The sequence below is a fragment of the Colossoma macropomum genome, unplaced genomic scaffold (assembly GCF_904425465.1).
Source record: "Colossoma macropomum unplaced genomic scaffold, Colossoma_macropomum, whole genome shotgun sequence".
Taxonomy (NCBI): Eukaryota; Metazoa; Chordata; class Actinopteri; order Characiformes; family Serrasalmidae; genus Colossoma; species Colossoma macropomum.
The window spans coordinates 8,192,340-8,213,631 of record NW_023494797.1 but is presented as its reverse complement, the minus strand read 5'-3'; the positions used below and the strand labels follow the sequence as shown (position 1 = coordinate 8,213,631).

Here is a 21,292-nt window from a genome sequence, read left to right as displayed (position 1 = left end):
CACTGAGACCAGAGAGACTCGCCACCTCCCTGCAACTGTGTGTGTGTGTGTGTGGACCTGTCTGTGGCTGCCTGCACCTATTCACAAGTGTGTGTGTGTTACAGCTTCTCCTGTTCATCCCACTGTTTATTATTCTGCACATCTCTCTCTCTCTCTCTCTCTCTCTCTCTGCTTTCTTTCTTCCTCTCTTTTTTTCTCTCTCTTTCTAGCCTACTCTCTCTCTCTCTCTCTCTCTCTCTCTCTCTCTCTCTTGCTCTGTTGATCTCAGGATTCATCTCTTGAGTGGCTGGTTGTTCTGAGTGAGTTATGTATGTTAGAAAAAGCAGCAGTGATGGTACACAGGGTTTTCTAATGCACCAGCTGGCTTTCCTCACTGAAGCCACCAGGAAGCTCACATTCAACAACTCCATTAACTGCCATGGCAACGCTGCTGAGACACAACAACACTATTTACAACCAATCGGCACTAAATAATCATACAACTCTCTCTCTGTGTAAGCATCTGATCTCTCTCTCTCTCTCTCTCTCTCTCTCTCTCTCTCTCTCTCTCTATCCGTCTGTCTCGCTCTCTCTCTTTCTCTCTCCTGCTCCCTCTCTTTCTCCTCACTCACTCTGTCTCCTTTCCCTCTCTCCCCCCACACTCTCTCTCCCTCTCTCTCTTTCTCTCACTCTTTCTTTGCTTTGCTCTCTCTCTCCTCACTCTGTCTCTCTCTCTCTCTCTCTCTCTCTCTGAGCAGGATGTGAAAACTCTTCTCTTCGCGACTCTCTCGCTTCATTTACAGCAAACACGATGAATCACACTGGCCTTGACTGCACTTTAGTGCTGGTATAAATTACAGACAGGCTGTTATAGGACCCCAGAACTCTCAGCATGGCCCACTTTGGCTTTCTCTTTTTATCACCAAGTATTAAACTTCAAATCTCTTCACTGTCTAGTAACCCAACTGATCTATCTCCTTTAACCCTCCTGGGCCCTCCATGGTGCATGTAAATGCCTCTTTTTCCATTTTGATGAATTATTCCTAACTTGTAGCTCAGTGAAATTACCAGAGAAATTCTGTCAAATGTGTGGATTCTAAACTTTCAATCAGCACTGCAATTACAAGTAGAACAAGAAATTTGAATGATGTGAATTTGATAGTTTTGTATATTATTTTGCTTTGTGGAAAGAAAAAAATACCTTTAAATTTGAATGTGATGGACATTTGTTGACATCAAAACAGGTGGGGAAAAACTGGAATGCAGACATGAAGCTGTCAATCCACAATGTAAATACAAATTCATTCTGCAGCTGTGTTGGGCACCCCTGGTTAGTAGTGGACATGTTTGCGAGTGATTACTGGACTGCTCAGGGGATTGTGGGATCAGCAGTAGACTGAAGCAGGTGGTGAAAAAAAATGTTCGGAATTTTCACAACTTCATTTAAATGACAACGATGCTTTTAAATGCTCCTTTTTTCGATAACTTATTGTAAAGTACCCCTAAAGTCATAAATTAAAACACAAAAAACTCATGTAATAAATTGATAAATACCTTTGCATATTAACCCCTACCTTGCTGCCCTGTTTCTAAACCTCGCTCCTTCCCCACTACCCTGCATGTCATCTCTATGTTACAGACTGAACAGAAGAAATGAGGCAGAGTAGAAACAAGAATAAGCTTCACTATAACTTTAATATCCCGCAAGACTTTGTCTTTTTGTCACTCCAGCACCAGTCACTCAATGTCACTCGCTTAGTTTGGAGTCTTTATCCTCTAAACTTGCCTCAGTGCATCAGCAGTGAGCTGGAATTGCTGTTGGTTTAGGCTTCTTGCTGAGCAAACTTTAGCCTCAGGTGCTACAAGGATATACATTAAAAGAAGCTTAAGCTAACAGCTTCAAACACAAAAACACAGATTTACCCCCTCAGATTTAATTACTCAATCTCTAAAGGTGTGTGAGTGAGGGTTCAGCAAGCTGAAATGAATGTGTGTGGTTATGTGTAACGCTTAGGTCTTCTCACTAAGCTAACGCTAGCTTAGGCTCTTCTCACTAAGCTAACGCTAGCTTAAGCTCTTCTCACCAAGCTAACGTTAGCTTCTAACAAACATGGAGCAAAAGTAGCTTAGGCTAACAGCTCCACACACAAATACAAAAGGTTTACTCAATCAGATTCAATCTTCGTACTCAAAACTTGCATCAGTGAGGTTTTAGAGAACCAGAATGAATGTGCGTGGTTATTTGTAAAGCTCAGGCTTTCTCATTAAGCTAACGCTAGTTTTTAGCAAATGCAGTGCAAAAGTAACTTAGGCTAACAGCTCCACACACAAATACACATGTTTACTCTCAGATTTAGGTCTTTGTGCTCAAAACTTGTCAGTGAGGCTTCAGTGAACCAGAATGAACCTGTGCTGTGGTCAAATTTTTGCCTTCTACGCTACTGCAGAAAGCACGTTACCAGAGAACTTTTAGAGAGGAGAACTATCACTCTGTAATGTCTTATGGGTTTCTCAAACTCTAGAGGGTGCTTCTGAACCAGTCAAAAATGAAAGGGTTAAGCATTTAAGCAAAAACATGGTTTATAAATGCTTAAACATTTTTTAATATAAAATTACACAGTTCTTTCCTAAACACACAACAGCATAAAAGACGTCAGTGAGCACGAACAGCCACCCCATCAGCACTCTGTAGCAGTAATGCTAGCTCCTCCTGCGCAAAACCCGTTTGCTGCAGAAAAAAGGAAACAAACAGGTAAGTCTTCTGTTTTTTTAGTGAAATATGTCTTTCTACTTTCTAAAATTAAAGGAAAGTTCCGGGCAAGTGATTAGAGACTATTTTAACTTTTTTTGTTTTTAGCCATTTAGCTCCATTCACTCTCATTCATTAGGGACTCGCGGGCATGAGTGTGAAGTGCTGGAAGTGTATTTACTGACCATAATGCACTGAAGACTTATCAAGAAGTGCTGACATTAATACTATGCATACAGAATGTAATTCAGACACCCTAGATTTTGGTACAAGCATACTTATTGTCTCACTGATGGTGATAAGACTGACTACTCTGGACAGAAATTCAGTATTGAATGTCAGAATTTTTGGATAATCTGTAATATTGTATAAATTCAGTCAGTGCCATAAATGTATTGTTCATATCCAGCCCTAGGTAATACTGTTGTAGGTGTTGTTTGGTATTAAACAACTTTTGCTGTAACAACTTTATAGCTTTATGTGAAATTTAGCATCAAGCAAGTTCCAAGCAACTGAAGTCGTGCAAAAGTTTAACAGGCCAGCATATCTGTGTGTCAACATTCTCCACAAGGGGGAGCTATTAGCAGTCATATGGCTTTTGTGTGCATCATTGAAAGAGAGGAAACCCACACCAGTAGGATCTCGAAAACATGTATGTTTGTGATTACAAATTTCATGTATATGAGCTAAAATTACTCGAATAATCGCCAAAAATAATCACTAGGTTACCCATTTACAAATTTAGTCTACAGGGGCAGCCGTACTAATGACCCTATACACATGAGCTCATTCTGTCTGCCAGTTTTATGAGCAGATGAGGCCTGAAATAAACCGCGCCACATACTGGAGTCAGATGAGGGCTCTGAAATGAGTGAGTGAAAAAGAAAAAGATGAACTGAGAGAGTCTGTTTATTTAACTACGCTCCCAATATAATGTCTCTTTTAGTTCAGTTTAAATAATTTGACACAGTCTCTCTCTCTCTCTCTCTCTCTCTCGCTCTCATACATGCATAAACACACAGAGACGTGCCCACAAGCGTACACACTCACACAGGGGCATATGTGAGGGGTCTTGGGCTCTGGTTTGGGACAAAAGCATGTGTTTTCGTGACAGGGCCATGATGCGATAACAACTGTATGACCAGAGGTCACTGAGGGTCAGGCACAGCGGGCAGACAGGAAATGCCAGACAAGTGGCACCGTGCACACCCCACACACACATACAAACACATACACACATATAAACACATATACGCTTGTGCAGGAAGGGGAGAGGTGCCACATTAAACAGTGCTTTACTGAAAGAGCTGTTAAGTGAAGACCACCAGCACTCTACAGCTGCCCCCCAAACAAAATCGTCCACTGTACGCACATACAAGCAAGCACACACAAGTTTGGGTTTAAAATTAATCTCTGCAGGAGGCTAACCGCCACTGCACACAGCACACAGCACACACACTGGCTTTGGATTATAAACGGGCTCCACTGGACTGTTTGGATTGTGGGGGACTCCCTGTCTCTGTCCCCAGCAGGCCACACAGCTAAACACTAATCGACGGTCACTCAGCCATGCTCGCTAAAGAGACATTTCCGTCTCAAATGACTGTTATTTTGCACTTTAATGAAGCACTGCAGTCACTGTCAGAGGAAAAAAAGCTGTCTGACGGCAGTCTTTCCCACAGACCTTCTGAGGCCCCACACCTCAACTAATGCTCTCAAGCTCAGCCGAAGGGCCCGACCAATATACTGGTTGGCTGATATTGAGGTCTTCAGCAAATTTCCACCAATAAAATATCAGTAACTAATGGTTTGTCTTTATAAGAAAGTTTAGAAGGACCTAATGAAAAAAAAAAACATTTTCAAACTAGCCCAACTCAGTGGGAAAACTGTGTGCCTGGCAACCCTAAAGGTGGATACTAAGCAGCATAGCCAATGAAAAGTGAAGGGTCGTGGTTCTATATGACCACCACTTCTGTAGGTGCATGTGCTGTGCCCTGATAACAAATTATGTGGTTGAGAAAGTCCCATAGCGTATACATCTCACATACAGATGGAATGAAAATAGCAATAACAGACAAAATACTCACTTACGGAGGAAGTCTGGAGATGAGTCATCATGATTGCTATGATGCCAGTTGCTATGCATCTAAAACAACCGCATAATAGTCCACCAGATCACTGGATCACTAGCAATGCTGGGCTAGATTTCATTTAGTTTCACTTTACCTAATTACAAAAATATAATTGCATAACAGTATTTTCAAGTGGTCTACTTAAATATATCTTACAATAAAAAAAAGCTAGTTGGAGATGTTAGTGGTTAGCTGGTCAGTTAGACTGTCATTTCTGAATAAACTTTGAAGGCCTACGATTAGATTTGTTGTGAGAAACTTTCTTAACAACAGGATAACTGCCCAATTAAAACAGCCAAGAAAGCTAAAGATGGCTCTCTGTATTTGTATTCTTCTGATGCATACTTCTGGGATTTTTCAACAACATACTCCCGGATATAGTAAAATAAACTATTTTAAAATGAAAAATGGACATAATTTAGTTAAGTAAAAACAAAATCCTTTAAAAATAGCCAAAATATGTTGAGGATTAGCCAGTCATCATCACACATCATCTCTTGTGTGAATAATGAAGCTGGGAGCAAAATTAATCAAAAAACCAACCCTCACATTGTAAAGAGTATCTCAAAATAATTTCAAAAGAGGCATTTTTAAAAATCAAGATAAAAAAGTTGGTGGTCCCAGGGGTCTCACGACACTCTGCTGACAGAAGACCTTCCACCAAGTGACACCACAAATAGTCAAAGACCTATAAAAGTCAATTTTCATATTTTATTCCCTAAGAGAACATGCCTGTCACTCTGAAGTGTGCTGTGTGAACTTATGAGAAAAACATTACATCATTTATAAACATAGCATTCGAGGCACTAACAAAACATGCAAAAAAAAAAGAGTGCAAGCAAGGTGGGCGCAACTCAAATGACTTTTGTAATCACATTTCATAAACAACGGAAATAAACTCAACAAATGAGGCTCTACAGTGTAAAAAAAGAATTCAAGGTAATGAGTGAAAAGGTAATTACTAAGGGGGAAAACTGTGCAATACCTGGCAACCAACCATCTGTCCATCCATCCATCCTCCTCCAAATCTTCTACATCAGTGAAAAACCTCTATTGTATTCCTTATAAATCATCAAAACTCAAAAGCTGTCGGCACCAAGAGCATAAAATGAGTAGAAAATACAAAGTAAAATGAAAAAGGGGGCTCAGAGGGAGAGAGAGCGTGACTAGAAAGTGAAAGGCAGGGTCAGACAGCTGTATTGTGTCCACTTTTCAGATATCTGAGGGGTTTGAACTGGCTTTGTCACATGGTTACGGAATAAAAACTGTCACAAAGAAATGTAGGAGTTAACCTTCCACAGAAAAGCACTGCCAGAATTCTTACTTCTTTCACACAGCCCTTATTCGCCACCTACTTTCCATGACCAAAGCGTATGTATGTGTGGTCTTACAGTGGCTCTGAAAGGGTGTCTATGTTCCTGCAGGTTACAAAAAAGTGCTATATACAAGTCTAGAATGTTCACATTCCCTCGCTCGCCTGAAGCAGTACATTAACTCAAATACCAGTGCATTTAGGGGTGGGTGAGATGGCAAAAATGGAATATCGTAATACCTTAAGACACCTTCACAACACATGTCCTGATATTTAGCTTCTCTGAAAAAAAGCACAATACACCAACAAAACAGCAGAGACAAATTAAAACTATACCATAAACAGTCATATGCAACATCCCTGGTGATAATGCCCATTTTGTTGATTTTCTAAGTGAAAATAATAAAATAATCACATTCTCTTCAGGAAACTTAAATATGGATTTTTCTGCAAATTTAAGTACACAATCCCTATTTATTTGCGAAGTTTAAGATATTGGAAAAAAAAACAACATAAAATATACAGTGTGCCATAACTTTTGTATAGGCCACATTTTCTGATTTTTTTGTTGTTCAGGAACAAACAGTAATGGTGCATTAATATGTACAGAAGTTTGTACTCTGAATATCACTGCTCGTATCTCCAAAATGATAACTTTGAAAAACACACTTTACTTTTAATGTACATCAATGGAACCAGACTTTTTTCCCCCCTAAGTAATTTTAGGCCATTTCTTTTGGTCCAGTCATCAGCAACATATTATGATCGCCCACCCCTAGATACCTTACCCTGAATCCACTTCCAGCACTGGTTCTTATCTCCTTAAGCTGTAGGCTTATTATACGGTTATTAATCTTAAGACTTATTCAGTAACTACTATAAACGCTTCTGTAACTACAGATACGATAAGTAATGTGCTTATGAGAGAACGGAAATAAAGTGCGGGTCCACATCCAAGACCTTGCAGTTCAAGGGTTTAAACCCTGCAATTGATTTTCAGTTTCTTACAGGAATCAATAAATTAAAACCATAACCATAACTATAAAGGCTGTTCCAAGCCCAGTTATTGTTCAAGCCAACTAGAAATTCTCTGAATCCTAATTCCAGCGACCTTCAAACCCGTTCCTATCACAGCTCGCGTAAGCACTATTAAATGTGCATTAGTCCAGCCATGTCATTTTCCCTTTCAGCCGTGATTCGTGCACAAACACCCTATTGTGCTCCTGTCTCTTGTGCAGAGCCGTCTAAGCTGTGTGCAGGCAGGCGCTGGAAAAGGTGTGGAAAAGTGGAGAGGCCTGTTCCGTCTGGCTGCCCGTCCTCTGCGCCTTGAAGACGGACCAGAATCCGGCGCCTCTGTTTTGTTAACGGGACACAAAGGCACATTCCTGACTCTCAGTGCAGAATCGCTCAACTGAGCCTGAGACAAGGGCCTGCTAATGGTGTGCGGACAGACAGCTGAGGGGGGATGTCCCGCTGAAGTTGGGTGAGAGGGAGAAGATGAGACGAGGTTGAAGTGGTTGGGGTCAAACATGTAAACGCCTGAAGTCATCCTCTTATTCGTGGAAGTGAAGCACAGTCTTTGCTATTTGCAGCTATAAACACTTTACTGCCTGAGCTTCTCAGAAAATAAAACTCTGCACGCAGCCTTGAGTCCGTTAACTAAACTGATAACGTCACAGTGCACTTTAATGAGTATATTGCAGATATTGTCAGTACTTCTAGAACACCAAACTACTATTTATATCATAAAAAATAAATTTAGACCAATTATACAGGTTGTAAACAGAACAAGAACCCATGTATAGTGACTACATAGTGTGCATAGTAACAAGTAGCTGACTGGTTGCCATTGTCTTATTTTATTTATCTCTTTTTACCAGTTGATTTTTCCTCTCCTGTTTGTGCCTTTTGTCTGTTCCAACTTGTGTGAAAATCTCAAAACTAAATACTGCGAAACATTCATTAAGTGTCTTCAATTATCTTAATACTGTATTTCTGGCATAACATTCACCCTTATTGCACAATATTGTTTGTTAATCATTATCATGATTTTAATCTTGGTAATAGACCTGAGGATATGTTCATCTTTTTATCAATCAGCATGAGCATCTGGACAAACACTCACTCTAAGCCACTGTTGTCTAAGGGAACAATTAATTATGTTTATTTTAGGGGTGCACCAATTATACATTTTATGATAGATACCAATTCTGATTTCTTTACACCAAAATTGCCCAACAGACGATTCTTTTGACTGATTTATTTTTTAATCCAAAGCTCACACTGTGTGGGGTAAATGAACACATGAAACACTCTAGCACACTTCCAGAACTTTTACTAGGCTGAGCTGCAATACAAACAAGATTATTTGCTCCTTAATGGCTCAAACCAACATTGAAAATATTTAAATTTTAAATCACATTTAAATAATATGAATGAAAAGCACTGATACTTCGAAATAAGAGGCAACCGGATATTTAGCACAATTATTCATTATGCTTCAACATTTTGATGGGTGTAGCAGCATCATTCAAACCCAGTGCGAGTGCACTTATCTGCCTCATGTTATTTACACTCACCTAGCACTGTATTAGGAACACCTGTACACCTACTCATACAGGTCAGCATCTTCAACTGTCAGAACGGGAAAAATGTGATCTCAGTGATTTTGACCATGGTATGACTGATGGTGCCAGAAAGGCTGATATGAATATTTCTATAACTGCAGATCTCTTAGGATTTTCACGCACAAGTTTGAGTTTACTCAGAATGGTGCAATAAAGAAAAAATGTCCTGTGAGTGACAGTTCTGTAGATGAAAATACCTTGTTGATGAGAGAGGTCAAGGCCAGACTGGTTTGAGTTGACAGTAAGGTTACAGTAACTCAGATAACCACTCTAACAACTGTGGTGCTGTGGCATCTCAGAATGCACAACATGTCTAACCTTGAGGCGGATAGGCTACAACAGCAGAAGACCACGTCGGGTTCCACTTCTGTCAGCCAAGAACAGAAAGCTGAGGCTATAGTGGACACAGGCTCACCAAAACTGGACAGTTGAAGACTGGAAAAATGTATCCTAGTCTGATGAATCTTGATTTCTGCTGAGGCACACAGATGACAGGGTCAGAATTTGAAGCCAGCAGCTTTAATTCATGGACCCAACCTGCCTTGTGTCAACAGTCCAGGCTGGTGGAGGAGGTGTAATGGTGGGTAATGTTTTTTTGGCACACTTTGGGCCCATTAATACCAATCAATCATCACATGAATGCCTTAGCCTATTGAGTACTGTTGCTGCCTTCATACCCATGCTTTACCCATCTTCTAATGGCTACTTCCAGCATGATAATGCACCGTGTCACAAAGCAGAAGTCATCTTAAACTGGTTTCATGAACATGACAATGAATTCCATTTTTTTCAGTGGCCTTCCCAGTAATTGGATCTGAATCCAATAGAACACCTTTGGGATGTGGCAGAACAGGAAATTTGCAGCACGTAAGTGCACCTGAAAAAGGAATTGCATGATGCAATCATGCCAACATAGACCAGAATCAAAATTTTGCAGATTCCAATCTTGGCTGATACAGACTGTGGATCCCTACTTTATTTTATCCTCCTGCGCCTTCTTCATTTTTTGGTATTATTGTTATTGTTTGTCAGGTGCACTGTGAGCTCAGAAAAACAGACAATGTGTACTGTGAATTTGCTTTCATGCAGTAAACTGCTGTGGGTTACTGACTGGCACTGTTTTTTTTTTAAAACTTCGGTTGTCAATCAGTGCAACTGCATTCACGATCACAATGTCATGATGCCAGCTCTACTGGCACATATATACTTATTACCGTACACTTATTATTATTGTGTATGTATAACGACAATAAACTTGAACTGAATGATGCTGATAGGTATCAGCCCAATATTGTGCTCATTTACTCTCACTCATGCTTATAACAATGCGCCAATAGCAACATCCGATACCACCTGATACCATGTAACGTAAGCTGAAAGTGTACGCTGCCGCACTAATGAACAAATGACTCAAATGAACGAGGCTCTGCTCGCACAGCAAAGTGTTGCTGATGCCAAGGCAATCAGACACAAAGTCAGTCACTTTAAACATTCTACTTTGGCACGTTCCCCATTTTTAAAACACACACAAATACAATCACAATCACTTCCCAATATGGGTGGAGACATACAGGCCGGCAAAACAGAGGCAAAAAAGTTACTGTTTGACTGAATAGAATTATGAGGTATGAATGTAAATATGGTGAATGTTTTGCAAAACAGGCTGTAGAGAGACCATACTGTCCTACCCATGTGCATCACCACCTGCTTTTAGTTTCAGTGCACAGTGTGGCACAAGTTAGTAAACTCAGCGAGTCTGCTCAGTACTCGACTGCTCAGTGTGGTATTTTGAATGACAGCTTCACTGACGACTGCTCATAGACAGCGCTGTCTGTAGCTGCTGTGTTTCACATACATGTCAATCAGAACGAGTCTTTTCATACACTGCGACCATTTTAATTGTAGGCTTTGTCCAAACTTGACAGTCTATTCAAATGTAGTGTGAGTCACCACAGAACAATACTTCCAAAACCGCATAGTGTATGTCTGTGATTAAGAAGACATTCAACTACAGCTCAACCAGCCAAACAAAAGACTCCCAACACGTAAAACTCTAAATGTGAGCTCTACGGATTAGCCTCGAATGTGATTCCTGTGGTCGCTGTGCTACAGAGACTTACAGCTGTACAGAAGCGCTTTTATAATGTACAACAAAACTCGTTATTCTTCACTGCAACACTGCAAAGTAAAGAAAGTACCATAGCTAGCTAAAGCACGTCATTCAATATCAGTTAGATTTGAAAGGAAAGCATTTTAAAGGAACACTGCACTCATTTACACTAACAACTACTTAATTCTAAGTAGGTTACTTATTATGGTATCAGAATCTGAATCAGCAAGTACTAAAAAGTGTACTTGTACTCAATAACAACGACACAAAGACTTCCAAAGGTGAATACTATGTAAAGGGAACTGTTTTGCAACATCTAAACAAATCTTAATATCATGTACTGTATATACAATGCATCCTTTGTTTGAGTTATCAGACAAGGGACAGGTCTTGCGGGCAATATAATAAGTTATGATCTATTTTCACTGGTTGTTTTTTTCTCCCAGACAATAAGCTCAAGGTCAAGGTGAAGGATTTGTTCGTGTTGAGGCTACTGCCGTGCATATTTGCTGCAGAAACCAGTGCTGTGCCTCAGTGAGCCAGTGAGCTGCCCCACCTGCAGTGGATCATTAACTTGAGGCATTGCGCAACTACCTGTTAAACCTCGCAAACTTTATTAAGCACACAAGCCTCAGACTGCTATCTGCACTAGGGGGGATAAATGATCAACCAGATTCTTCCACCCTCGCTTTCGGTCTTACACACACTCGGGCTTGTTTTATAGCTTGTGAGGGTGTGGGATCATATGGATTTCATACTTTTAGCAAATCACGTCTGAGGCTTGTGAGGCTTGTACAGATATTAATAGTGTGTTTGATATCCATTTGAAAGATTTTTGGATACAAGGAGGTTTTTAAAAATAAACAGTTGACGTGTAATGGAAAACACGTTTCTATTTCTCCGATAAAGGTGGTATTAATCATCGTAGGTGTACAGTCCACTTTAAACATCATATACCATGAAAAAAAAGAAAACTCTTGAAAGTGGTCTGTAATGCATTTTGGAATGAAAGCCTTCATATATACAGTCGTACGCAATTAAGTTTGAATGATCCGGCTCAAATTATATGTTTTGTTGATTTTCTAAGTTAAAATAAGTTTAAACATCCTCTACATGGAGCAAAATTCAACATGGCATTTTTGCTGCTAAGTTTTGAAAAAATAACAATATCAAATAATAAATATCAAATATAATATGTACTATAACTTTTGCACAGGCCTCATTTTATGTTTTTCCCCCCAGTATGTGAAATTCAGCACATAAACAGTAATTTAAATTTAAAAACATGCAAATGTGTGTTTCCTGTAGTTAATGTGTACTTACTTTCACTTAGAAAACTCACGTAATTTGACCAGGGGTGCACAAGACAATACACTTGCATAAGGAAGAAGAAAGTCAAAGGAAAATTAGTGAAAAAACAGGTGATTCCAAAACTGGAGTTCATAAAATTGTTAAAAGATACAGGGCAAACAGAACTCCTACCAACCGTGCAAGACCTGGTAGGGCTGAAAGATTAATCATTTTTATATCGAAATCCCAATTTAAAAGAGCGCAATTTTCAAATTGCAAAAGCTGCAATATTAATTATAGACATTTTTTATTAATAATGTCTTAAGTAGGGGAACATAATACATAGTAATGTAATATCAGAGCTTGCAAACTGCCTGTAGATGAGTTGGACCAATCAGAAGCAATCAAACAACTACATGCTGTGACATCAAAACCACAATTAACTGGCAGTCTGGCATGTTCAGTGTTCAAGTCTCAAGCCAGAAAAAGTGGATGTTCTGGTCATCTTGGCCAAAATAACAGGCCTGGACCTCAATTTACAAAAATAATGGCAATTTAAATCGCAGTCGCAGTATTGATCAGAAAAATCGCAATTAGATATTTTTCCAAAATCGTTCAGCCCCAAGACCTGGTAGACCACCAAAACTGTATTTATTTAAATTTATTTAAAAAGTATTTAAAGCTTTAATTTTTGAGCTCTGCTCTTGCTTCAGATCTGAAAAAATCCATAGGTGTTTCTGGTCATCCTTCCACTTGAGACGACAACAACACTATGAGTCTGAAAGGATGTGTAGCTGTCAAGAAGCCCTTACTGAGAAAAGAAAATAGACAAAAAAAGAACATTTGTACTCCTAAACTGTGATGTATTAAATTTGTAATTGGAATTATTTGGATTGTGAGAAGTAGAAAATGCAACCAACTTCTAAGACTTAACTTTGGAGGTGTGGAAAAACATCCCTACAGATTTCTTTTTTCTGTGGATAGACAGACAGCTAAATAGGTAGACAGATATACTGATTAAATAATATTATTACCAATTATATCAACAAGTAAATGCACACATGTAATAAGATTGTTCTAATCCTAACCCTAAATCTTAACTTTACTTTAAATCTTAAATCTGAGTCATCAAAAAGATATGTAATATGCACACACACACACACACACACACACACACTCTAACTCTCCACTTCTCTCTCCCTTGCCCTGCTTCTCTCGTTCTGCCTCTCTTCCCCTCTCTCTGTCGTCAATAATCCACCACTCTCTCACACACACCCTAGCTTTGCCTTTGTGTGCATGCCATTTCTTAACATTCACTCTTTCTTGCACTCCTGTTCCCTTCCTTCGCTTTTCCTTTGTCTTTCTCCAATTCTCCTCTCTGCCTCTCTCCAGTTCTCTCTCTCTCTCTCTCTCTCTCTCTCTCTCTCTCTGCAGGAATAGACACAGAGGCGGCGGCAGCAGGCAATTCAAGGGACAGACACTCAGAGCTGCCCTACTATTATCAATTACATAAATAAATACCAGAAATGCAATAAGGCGTGCAGCGCGGGGAGCCTCAGAGAAACATAGGCAGCCGTGTGCCAGCGCATTTCTCACATCACGGCAAAGCCTGCCATTCATGCCATGACTGGCACGCCGTTGACTGACAGATGAGCTACTTAGCCAGCAGCAATGCTTCTGTAACATCTGTAATTTGGCTTTATTTCAACATCATTTTAGCATATAGTTGCATTATTCTCTACAGCAGGAGTGTCAAACTCAACCAGTAACTGGCCATTGTTTATTCAACATATGCAAAAACATCAACAATAAAATACAGACACTTGTAGTAGACTTTGAAATATTACATGGACACTTGAAATATTCAAAATTTAAATGTCCCTAGGAGCTCAGTCTTTTATACCTACCTATTTGCTTGAACTAGACACCTGGCATCCTTTCTTTGCTGCAAGTTCATTAAGGCTTGGCCTCAATTTCTGAGCTGCTGAGCTAATGTTAAGTGTTTATACTGGTTGAACTGCAGCTGAAATACATTTTGGTGACATGACTGGTGTGGAATTGTGCAGAATTGAGGTGTAACCGCAGTCCCATAGACTGCTGTTGAGGCAGAAGAGTTGGACTACATTACGCTGCAGTGCATGCTGGGGACTGTAGTGCAGCATATTGTGAAACGGGCTAATATTAAGAGAAAATGAAAATACTTTTGCGGGCCGGATAGGATCGTGTGGCAGGCCTGATCTGGCCAGTGGCCCTTGGGTTTGATACATGGGCTCTACAGCCAGCTTACATGTATGACCTGGCCTATACATTATTTTCCACTATTTTTCAAACTGCATCATGGAACTTATCAGGAGCACCTGACAAGCCTATGTTATCAGTCAAAAACAATGTCTCATTCATGTGATTAAAGTCATACTAAATGGTTAGTAACCAGCATAAAATACTTGTTTTCCAAACTAGGGCTGGGCGATAAAACGATAACGATAATTATCGCGATATAATTTTTCCTCGATAGAGCGATACGACATGTTCGATAAGTGTTCGATATAATACACCATTCTCACACTCCCACGATCAGCGAAAGCCTTGGTGGCGTTTTCTACTGCAAGGAAAGCGACACTACTCTGCTGTCGCCAGGAGAGGGCGCACTTCCGAGTTTTTCTACATGATTAGAGAGGGAGGGGGCCACGAGTAAGATGAGTCTTTAGCAACGGCTGAAACGCGGAGTTTTACATTCCCTGTTTGAGCGGAGCGACCGGCGATCTGTTCTCCTGTGACCGAGTGTGAGTGACGAGGTCAGTGGTGTAACTGTACTGTCCTACAGCGAACTCACCTCTTTCTGTACATCCTAACCAGCTTTAGCAGCGTTAAATCACAATCCTCACAACTACAGCGCTGTTACAGCGCTCGGATAGTCATATTTAAGTATGAGTGCATTCCCAAGCAACGAAAGTGAAAGAAAGAAGTGGGTTCATGCAGTTACGGCCCTGATGTAAACAAAAGTAAACTGAGGAAGCTGTGAGGCATTGGAGAGCGGGAGAGCGCTAGCTTTCCAGGCTAGCTGTTTTTAGCAGCTGGCTAACTTAAAGCAGCGCTTCGTCACTGCACGACACGGCGAATTAATGATACTGTAGATCAAACACGACACAAAAGCACCGCTTTCAGTTTAAACGTACCTAAAATGAGGACTCTGTTTGTCTGGTGTTGATATTTTGCGGTTCACCCCTTTAAACTACTACAATTGAATATCCAGTCGTCGCTAGCTGGTGTCTGAATACTGTGATGTCATTTGCAGCGGGGTAGCCGAGCGCTCGTCACCAGCTAAAAATAATCTGTTTTCTTTCTTAAATTATGACTATTACAAAATAGCCATGTTTTTCCAGCTGGTAAAAACAGCTCACCAGAAACTTTCTCCCACTCTCCCATGACAGATTTGTGAAATGTTCCACTGTTTGGTGAGTGTTTGTCGTGTTCCGACCATAAAGGATAGTTTAAAACAGCAATTAACCACCCAGGAGCAAAAATCAGCCTTCAAACTTGAAAGAAATAATGATTTGACATTATCGTGATATGTATCGATATCGAACAATATAAATTTTGTTTATCGTGATAACATTTTTGGCCATATCGCCCAGCTCTATTCCAAACTAATAATGGAATCCAATAAGTAGCAGCTTCTGCACCTGCTGACCGGCTTCAAATATAATTCAAGTTTTATAATCTGTTGCTAAGTACAACTCATTGGAAATGTTGTCCATGGTAATCTACCATAGGGAATTAGGCTGAAAAATGCTGGAGTATTCAAAGTGTTGACATGAACGGTCTTATTAGTTTTCATGCAAGCCTTTTCAGCATGATGTCACAAATAATATGAGGCTTCTAGAAAGACTTCAGAATAATATAAACTGAAAAAATAACACATATTCTTTGTGGAGTTATTGCAACAATTCAGTGGAGCATATGTTCTTTCACATAAGATCTGAACATTAGTGATGTCGGTATGACTGCAGGCTGACCAATCATGTGGCTGGCTCATTCATCACCAATTTTCATGCTAGTCATTTCAGCGCATGCCTATGATTTAGCCTGGAGTGGAGAAATATGAAGTGCATTATAAGTATCTCTTGGGTGTTAGAAGGGATGCACAATAATTTCAAAATCATACTGGCAGCTATTTGCTTAAAAAATATATATCGTCTTTAGGGGTGGGCGTTATGGCAAAAATATAGTATCACGATACTTAACATGATACACATATGTGTCACAATATTTTGCCAGACAGACAGAATGCACTATCCATCAAAAGCCATCAAAAACTCTTGGTACAATGATTTTTAATCAACTGTTCACATACTGTACTGCTCTATATCCAATTAAACAGGACTAATTATGCTCTCTTATTAATTAAATGTGTTCTCTAATTATAAACATCAACAATGTGCTCAAAAAACCACATAATTTATTATGATGACAAAATTCATCACAATAACGATATCGTCACAAATTCGTCATATCACCCACCTCTAGCCATCAGACAGATGTTTCAATTTGGCCGATATTTTAAACCGATATTCGATCATGTATTCACTGAACTCAGAAAGAGCAGAACATTTAGATAATGCTGTACTATTGTGCTAAAATATCTACATTTTATTCATTTTATCGTATTTGTTATTGTTTTGTCCTTTCATCTGCACTCAGTCTGTACATGGAGATACACTACCATACTGCCAAAGCGTGCTTAAGGAGGCTAATGACGTCAGTTCATTGCGTAGTAGCATTAGCTTACATGCAGCAATATTCATATTTCAACTGTTTAACGACCTCACAATCCAGAGAATCCATTGATATTCGGGAGAAAAATGTACACAGTACAAAATGTATCAGGACCTGAACATTTTTATTTAACACAGGGTGTGACAGAGGTGATTTTTCGAAAACCCAGTTCATTCTGGCCATAGAGAATTCAAGCTTAGACCCGGAGTTCCTAATACGAGCACTACAGTGGTCTATCGGCACTGACAGATACGCACATGAAAAATATCGGAGACTGGCATCAGCGTACAACTTTCAAATCGGTGCATCTCTAGTCATTATTGATGAGAGGTGGTCAGAAACTACATACGTTTACTAAGTTACATGCACTCAAGTACAATTCTGATGAATTTGTACAGTCCTGCGTATTTTCAAATGATAATAGTTTCACTTCTACTCACAGCTACATTTTAGTCCTTCAGATTTCACTCCTAATTCCTTTTTTGTGTTAGCTTTCATCATGTTATGTTGGTGACAGCATCTGTACTGCTTTGCGATTGGTTGCACCGCTGACTTTGGAGTTTTACCATTTTTTTAAAAGTGCATCAAAAACAGAAGAACATTGCCTAACAATCTTCCGTTCCAATAGATGCTGGATTAACCATGAAGTTCTGCCACAATTCTTTAAGTTACTCAGTAATTAAGTAGTTGACCTGCTACTCTTGTACTCAAGTTGTACTTCTTTGGAAAGATGCTTTTACTTCACTTACTTCACCATTTCATTTATGTAACAATACTTTCATTTGAGTATAGGTTTAAGCTACTCTACCCACCTCTGTAAGTGACTAGTTAACCTAAACCTGACTTTACAGTATAATACAGACGAATTAACTGCCAATAGTCACACTAATCTACTATACTAGTACTACTATAGGTTTTAAATAAGCACTGATAAGTAAGTACTGGCGAAACCTGTTCTATGAAAAACTCATTAAGCTGGTTAAGTAGTTTGCCAGGTAAATGTCTACGAGTATCAGCTCAGCACTGCACAGGGCCTGCGACGTTATGGCTTTTGCATATCACGCAGCGATATCTAAGATGGCCACTGCAACGGCGAGTGTTAACACTCCGGCTTTATTTCTGGCCTTATCACTTCCGCAGACTGGACTTAGCCTGGAGTTGGGTTACACGCTGCTGCTTGGCAAAGATATTTCTAGATCGTCGTCAAGCTGTTTTCAAAATGCACGAGCACAGAAAGACCCACTGCACTGTGGAGACTTCGCTCGCTTCCAAGACATGATGACCACTCACTTCTAGGCACCTGATCCCAGTAGAAGGAGAAGACAATTAAAAAAAAGCAGTGGAGTCTAAAGAGGAGGAGCCTCTGTAATTTAAGAGGGCCACTTTGCCTTTGGCTCCCACCCTTAAGCTCCGTCCCCAGAGTTGTCAGGACAGCTCAGCTAGTAACACAGCAAACCACCTGACTGGCTACAGACAGAAGTTCTGCTAGCTTGAGTGATGATTGGTGCTGTCTGACTTCTGACAAGCCATATATATTCACTTAGATGTTCTTATCTAACTTGTCTAACTCATCCTTTCTCCCTACAGGGACTTTTCAAGGGCCCATATCATGGAAAACTAAATTTTCCTAGTATGTAAATGTTGTTTTGTAAAATGAATTGTAAAATGTTTCAATATCCTTCAAAAATCCATTGTTTCTCTGATGTCATAAAAACCAAAACATTTACATAAATCCGCCTATTCAGCCTACAGCAGTTTAGCCGATCACTCGCGCTGAAGTGGAATGAGGTGCAATACAGGGCAGCCAATGAGAACTGAAATCATTTACATGTGTCAATCTTAAAGGCATTTTAACAAAAACACCCTGAGATACAGGCGTGTTTGGGAAATGGCCATGTAAAAATGAATTATGACTGGACAATACAAGAAATCTTGAATACAAAAAAAAATGTAAGATGGTCCCTTTAACAGGAAAGTTATGAACTTCAACCATAGCGAGGCCATTTAAAGTTTAATACAGGCTCTTTTTAAGACTAAACAAATTAATTTCTTAGATGAAACAGGTTTGAAAGCCTCCAACTGCTGATGTCAAAGCTCAATTTACACTAAAATATACACAAGCACCAACAACGCACAAATGCTGAATGCCACGCATATGTTTTAAATCATGTACATTAGTCTAGTATAACACAGAAACTTTCAAGTCTTGTCCAAATGAGCAGATTTATGAAATGGAATGTGTTGAAAAGAAAAAAAAGAGCATGCAAATAACAGGTCTATGCACACAAAATAAAAAAAAAAAAAACTTTCTTGGACAGCTGAAGTTCAGCCACCAGCCTGAGAGGTGTTTAATAAAGTAGGAATAGTGTTGCATACTACACCCCCCGCCCCTTTCCCCCCATGTTCTACTTAGGGAGAGGACTCTTAGGCTGGTTATTGGCCAAAAAATTCACTCGCTCTAGTTCTGTCCAAAGAAAACAATAGTCGTGTCACAAAACTTGACACGGTGAACACTGCAACTGCACTGGCTGCACTTACAGCTGGCTGGCCAGGAGAAGGCATTCAAGTTGAGGTGCTTGCTTATGAAAGTATAGCAACAACTCAAAAGAAACAGATCAGATTTAGAAATAAATATGACTTTCTGGTTCTGATAAAAGCTACTTTGCATGGTCTACACACAGCCTACTCCCACAATTGAAGTGCATCTGAGGGTGACCAAACTTGTCACAGTGTTGTAGAGAATGAACAGTAAAAGGTTTTTTAGGGAAAGAAACACAGTGTCGGCTGTTTTACTCAGTCTTTATGTTAGTGTGGAAAAGTTTAGGCTACCTTAGCCTTGCCTATCCATCATCCTCAGAATCAACAGCATTTTGGGGTACCACCACCACCACCACAACACATCAAACCAGCACAGAACCTACAATGTTTAGACCACAAGTAGTGCTAGTAAGAAAAAAGGCAGGTTTTGGAAGACTTACAGATAATAAGTAAAGGCGCTGAGTCCAGTGGGGACAGTGCTGAGTCCTTTACCCGAGCAGTCCGCCCCTCCGTCCTCGTCACAGCGGCACAGAGGCGAGCATGTAGCCGGGGTGGAGCGCCCTTGGCCGGCCACGCGCAGCGAGCACAGCCCGAGCACCAGCACGAGCAGCCGGATGGCCACCAGCGAGGGCATCGTCGTCCTTAACCGTACAGGAGCGCAGAGAACGACTTTAGCCCGCCGTTTTCCCGAAGCAGTAAAGGGGGTGCTGGTCCCGTCACCGCAAACCGGAGCGTGACTTTTTCCTAACCCGCTCGAGTTGAGCAGACCGCGGTGTGCCTGGCAGGAGTGAGCTCGAGGTACTGGCGAGTTAACGGGCTTCCAAACGGCTCTTTGTTTACGGGCTAGGAGGCATGTTGTGCCTGAATGCTAAAGCAGCCGTGGCAGAAGCGAGCGCGCTTACCTACGAAGTGAGCAGGGCCAGCGGGCTTTCATGCTGCACCGAGTCCGCCTCGCACCGCCAGGCAACAGCCAACACAAACAGCACAAACACCTTTCGCTTATTTTCCGTTCTTGTCGCTGCCCCAAAACCGAACCGGGAGTCCGGACCGCGCTGTAAGTCTTGGACGTTCGCCGAAGGGCACGATAACAGAAGAGCGACGAAGCACTTCGACAGCAACGTTCGCAGCGTCTTTAACCGCCTCGGATTTGTTTCATGTAGGAAAAATACGAGCAGCTCAGCTCAGCTCGCTCGGCCGTTGCTGAATGTATCCTCCCCCTGGTCGCTCCGCCACCCGCAGCGATACTACGCCACGATTTAACGATATGATACTGCCTCAGCATTTTACACCGCGGTACTACTAGTGGTTTTATTTACGAGTATTTGCACATGAATTTTGAATATTCCATTCACTTAACGCGCTTATATATATATATATATATATATATATATATATATATACATACATCATCTAAACCACTTTCACACACATACACTCACACCTAGGGGCAATTTAGCGTGTCCAATTGGCCTGACTGCATGTTTTTGGACTGTGGGAGGAAACCGGAGTACCCAGAGGAAACCCACGCAGACATGGGGAGAACATGCAAACTCCACACAGAAATGACTCTGGTCGCCCGGCCAGGAATCGAACCCAGGCCATTCTGAACACAGCACCACCGTGTATGTATATATATATATATATCTCCTTATTCAAGAAATGTATATATTAGATTTAGGTTGATGTTCTTCAGCATGTGCATGAGCAGTGGGACGAGAGATTTTGGAATATTTTGGAATATTTTGATTACACAGTTATTCCAATTTTGTTTTTGTTTTG

At 40.4% G+C, this 21,292-nt stretch overlaps 1 protein-coding gene across 1 annotated transcript in view; it reads right to left on the bottom strand.

Moving 5' to 3' along the window:
- Window positions 1–20,734, bottom strand: part of lgr4 (leucine-rich repeat containing G protein-coupled receptor 4) — a 93,390-nt gene extending 72,656 nt beyond the window's left edge. The window contains exon 1 of the mRNA XM_036584189.1: window positions 19,954–20,734. Within this exon, the coding sequence (XP_036440082.1) occupies window positions 19,954–20,147 (194 nt within the window). The 5' untranslated portion in view covers window positions 20,148–20,734. The remainder of the gene's footprint in view (window positions 1–19,953) is intronic.
- Between the last annotated feature and the right edge of the window lie 558 nt (window positions 20,735–21,292).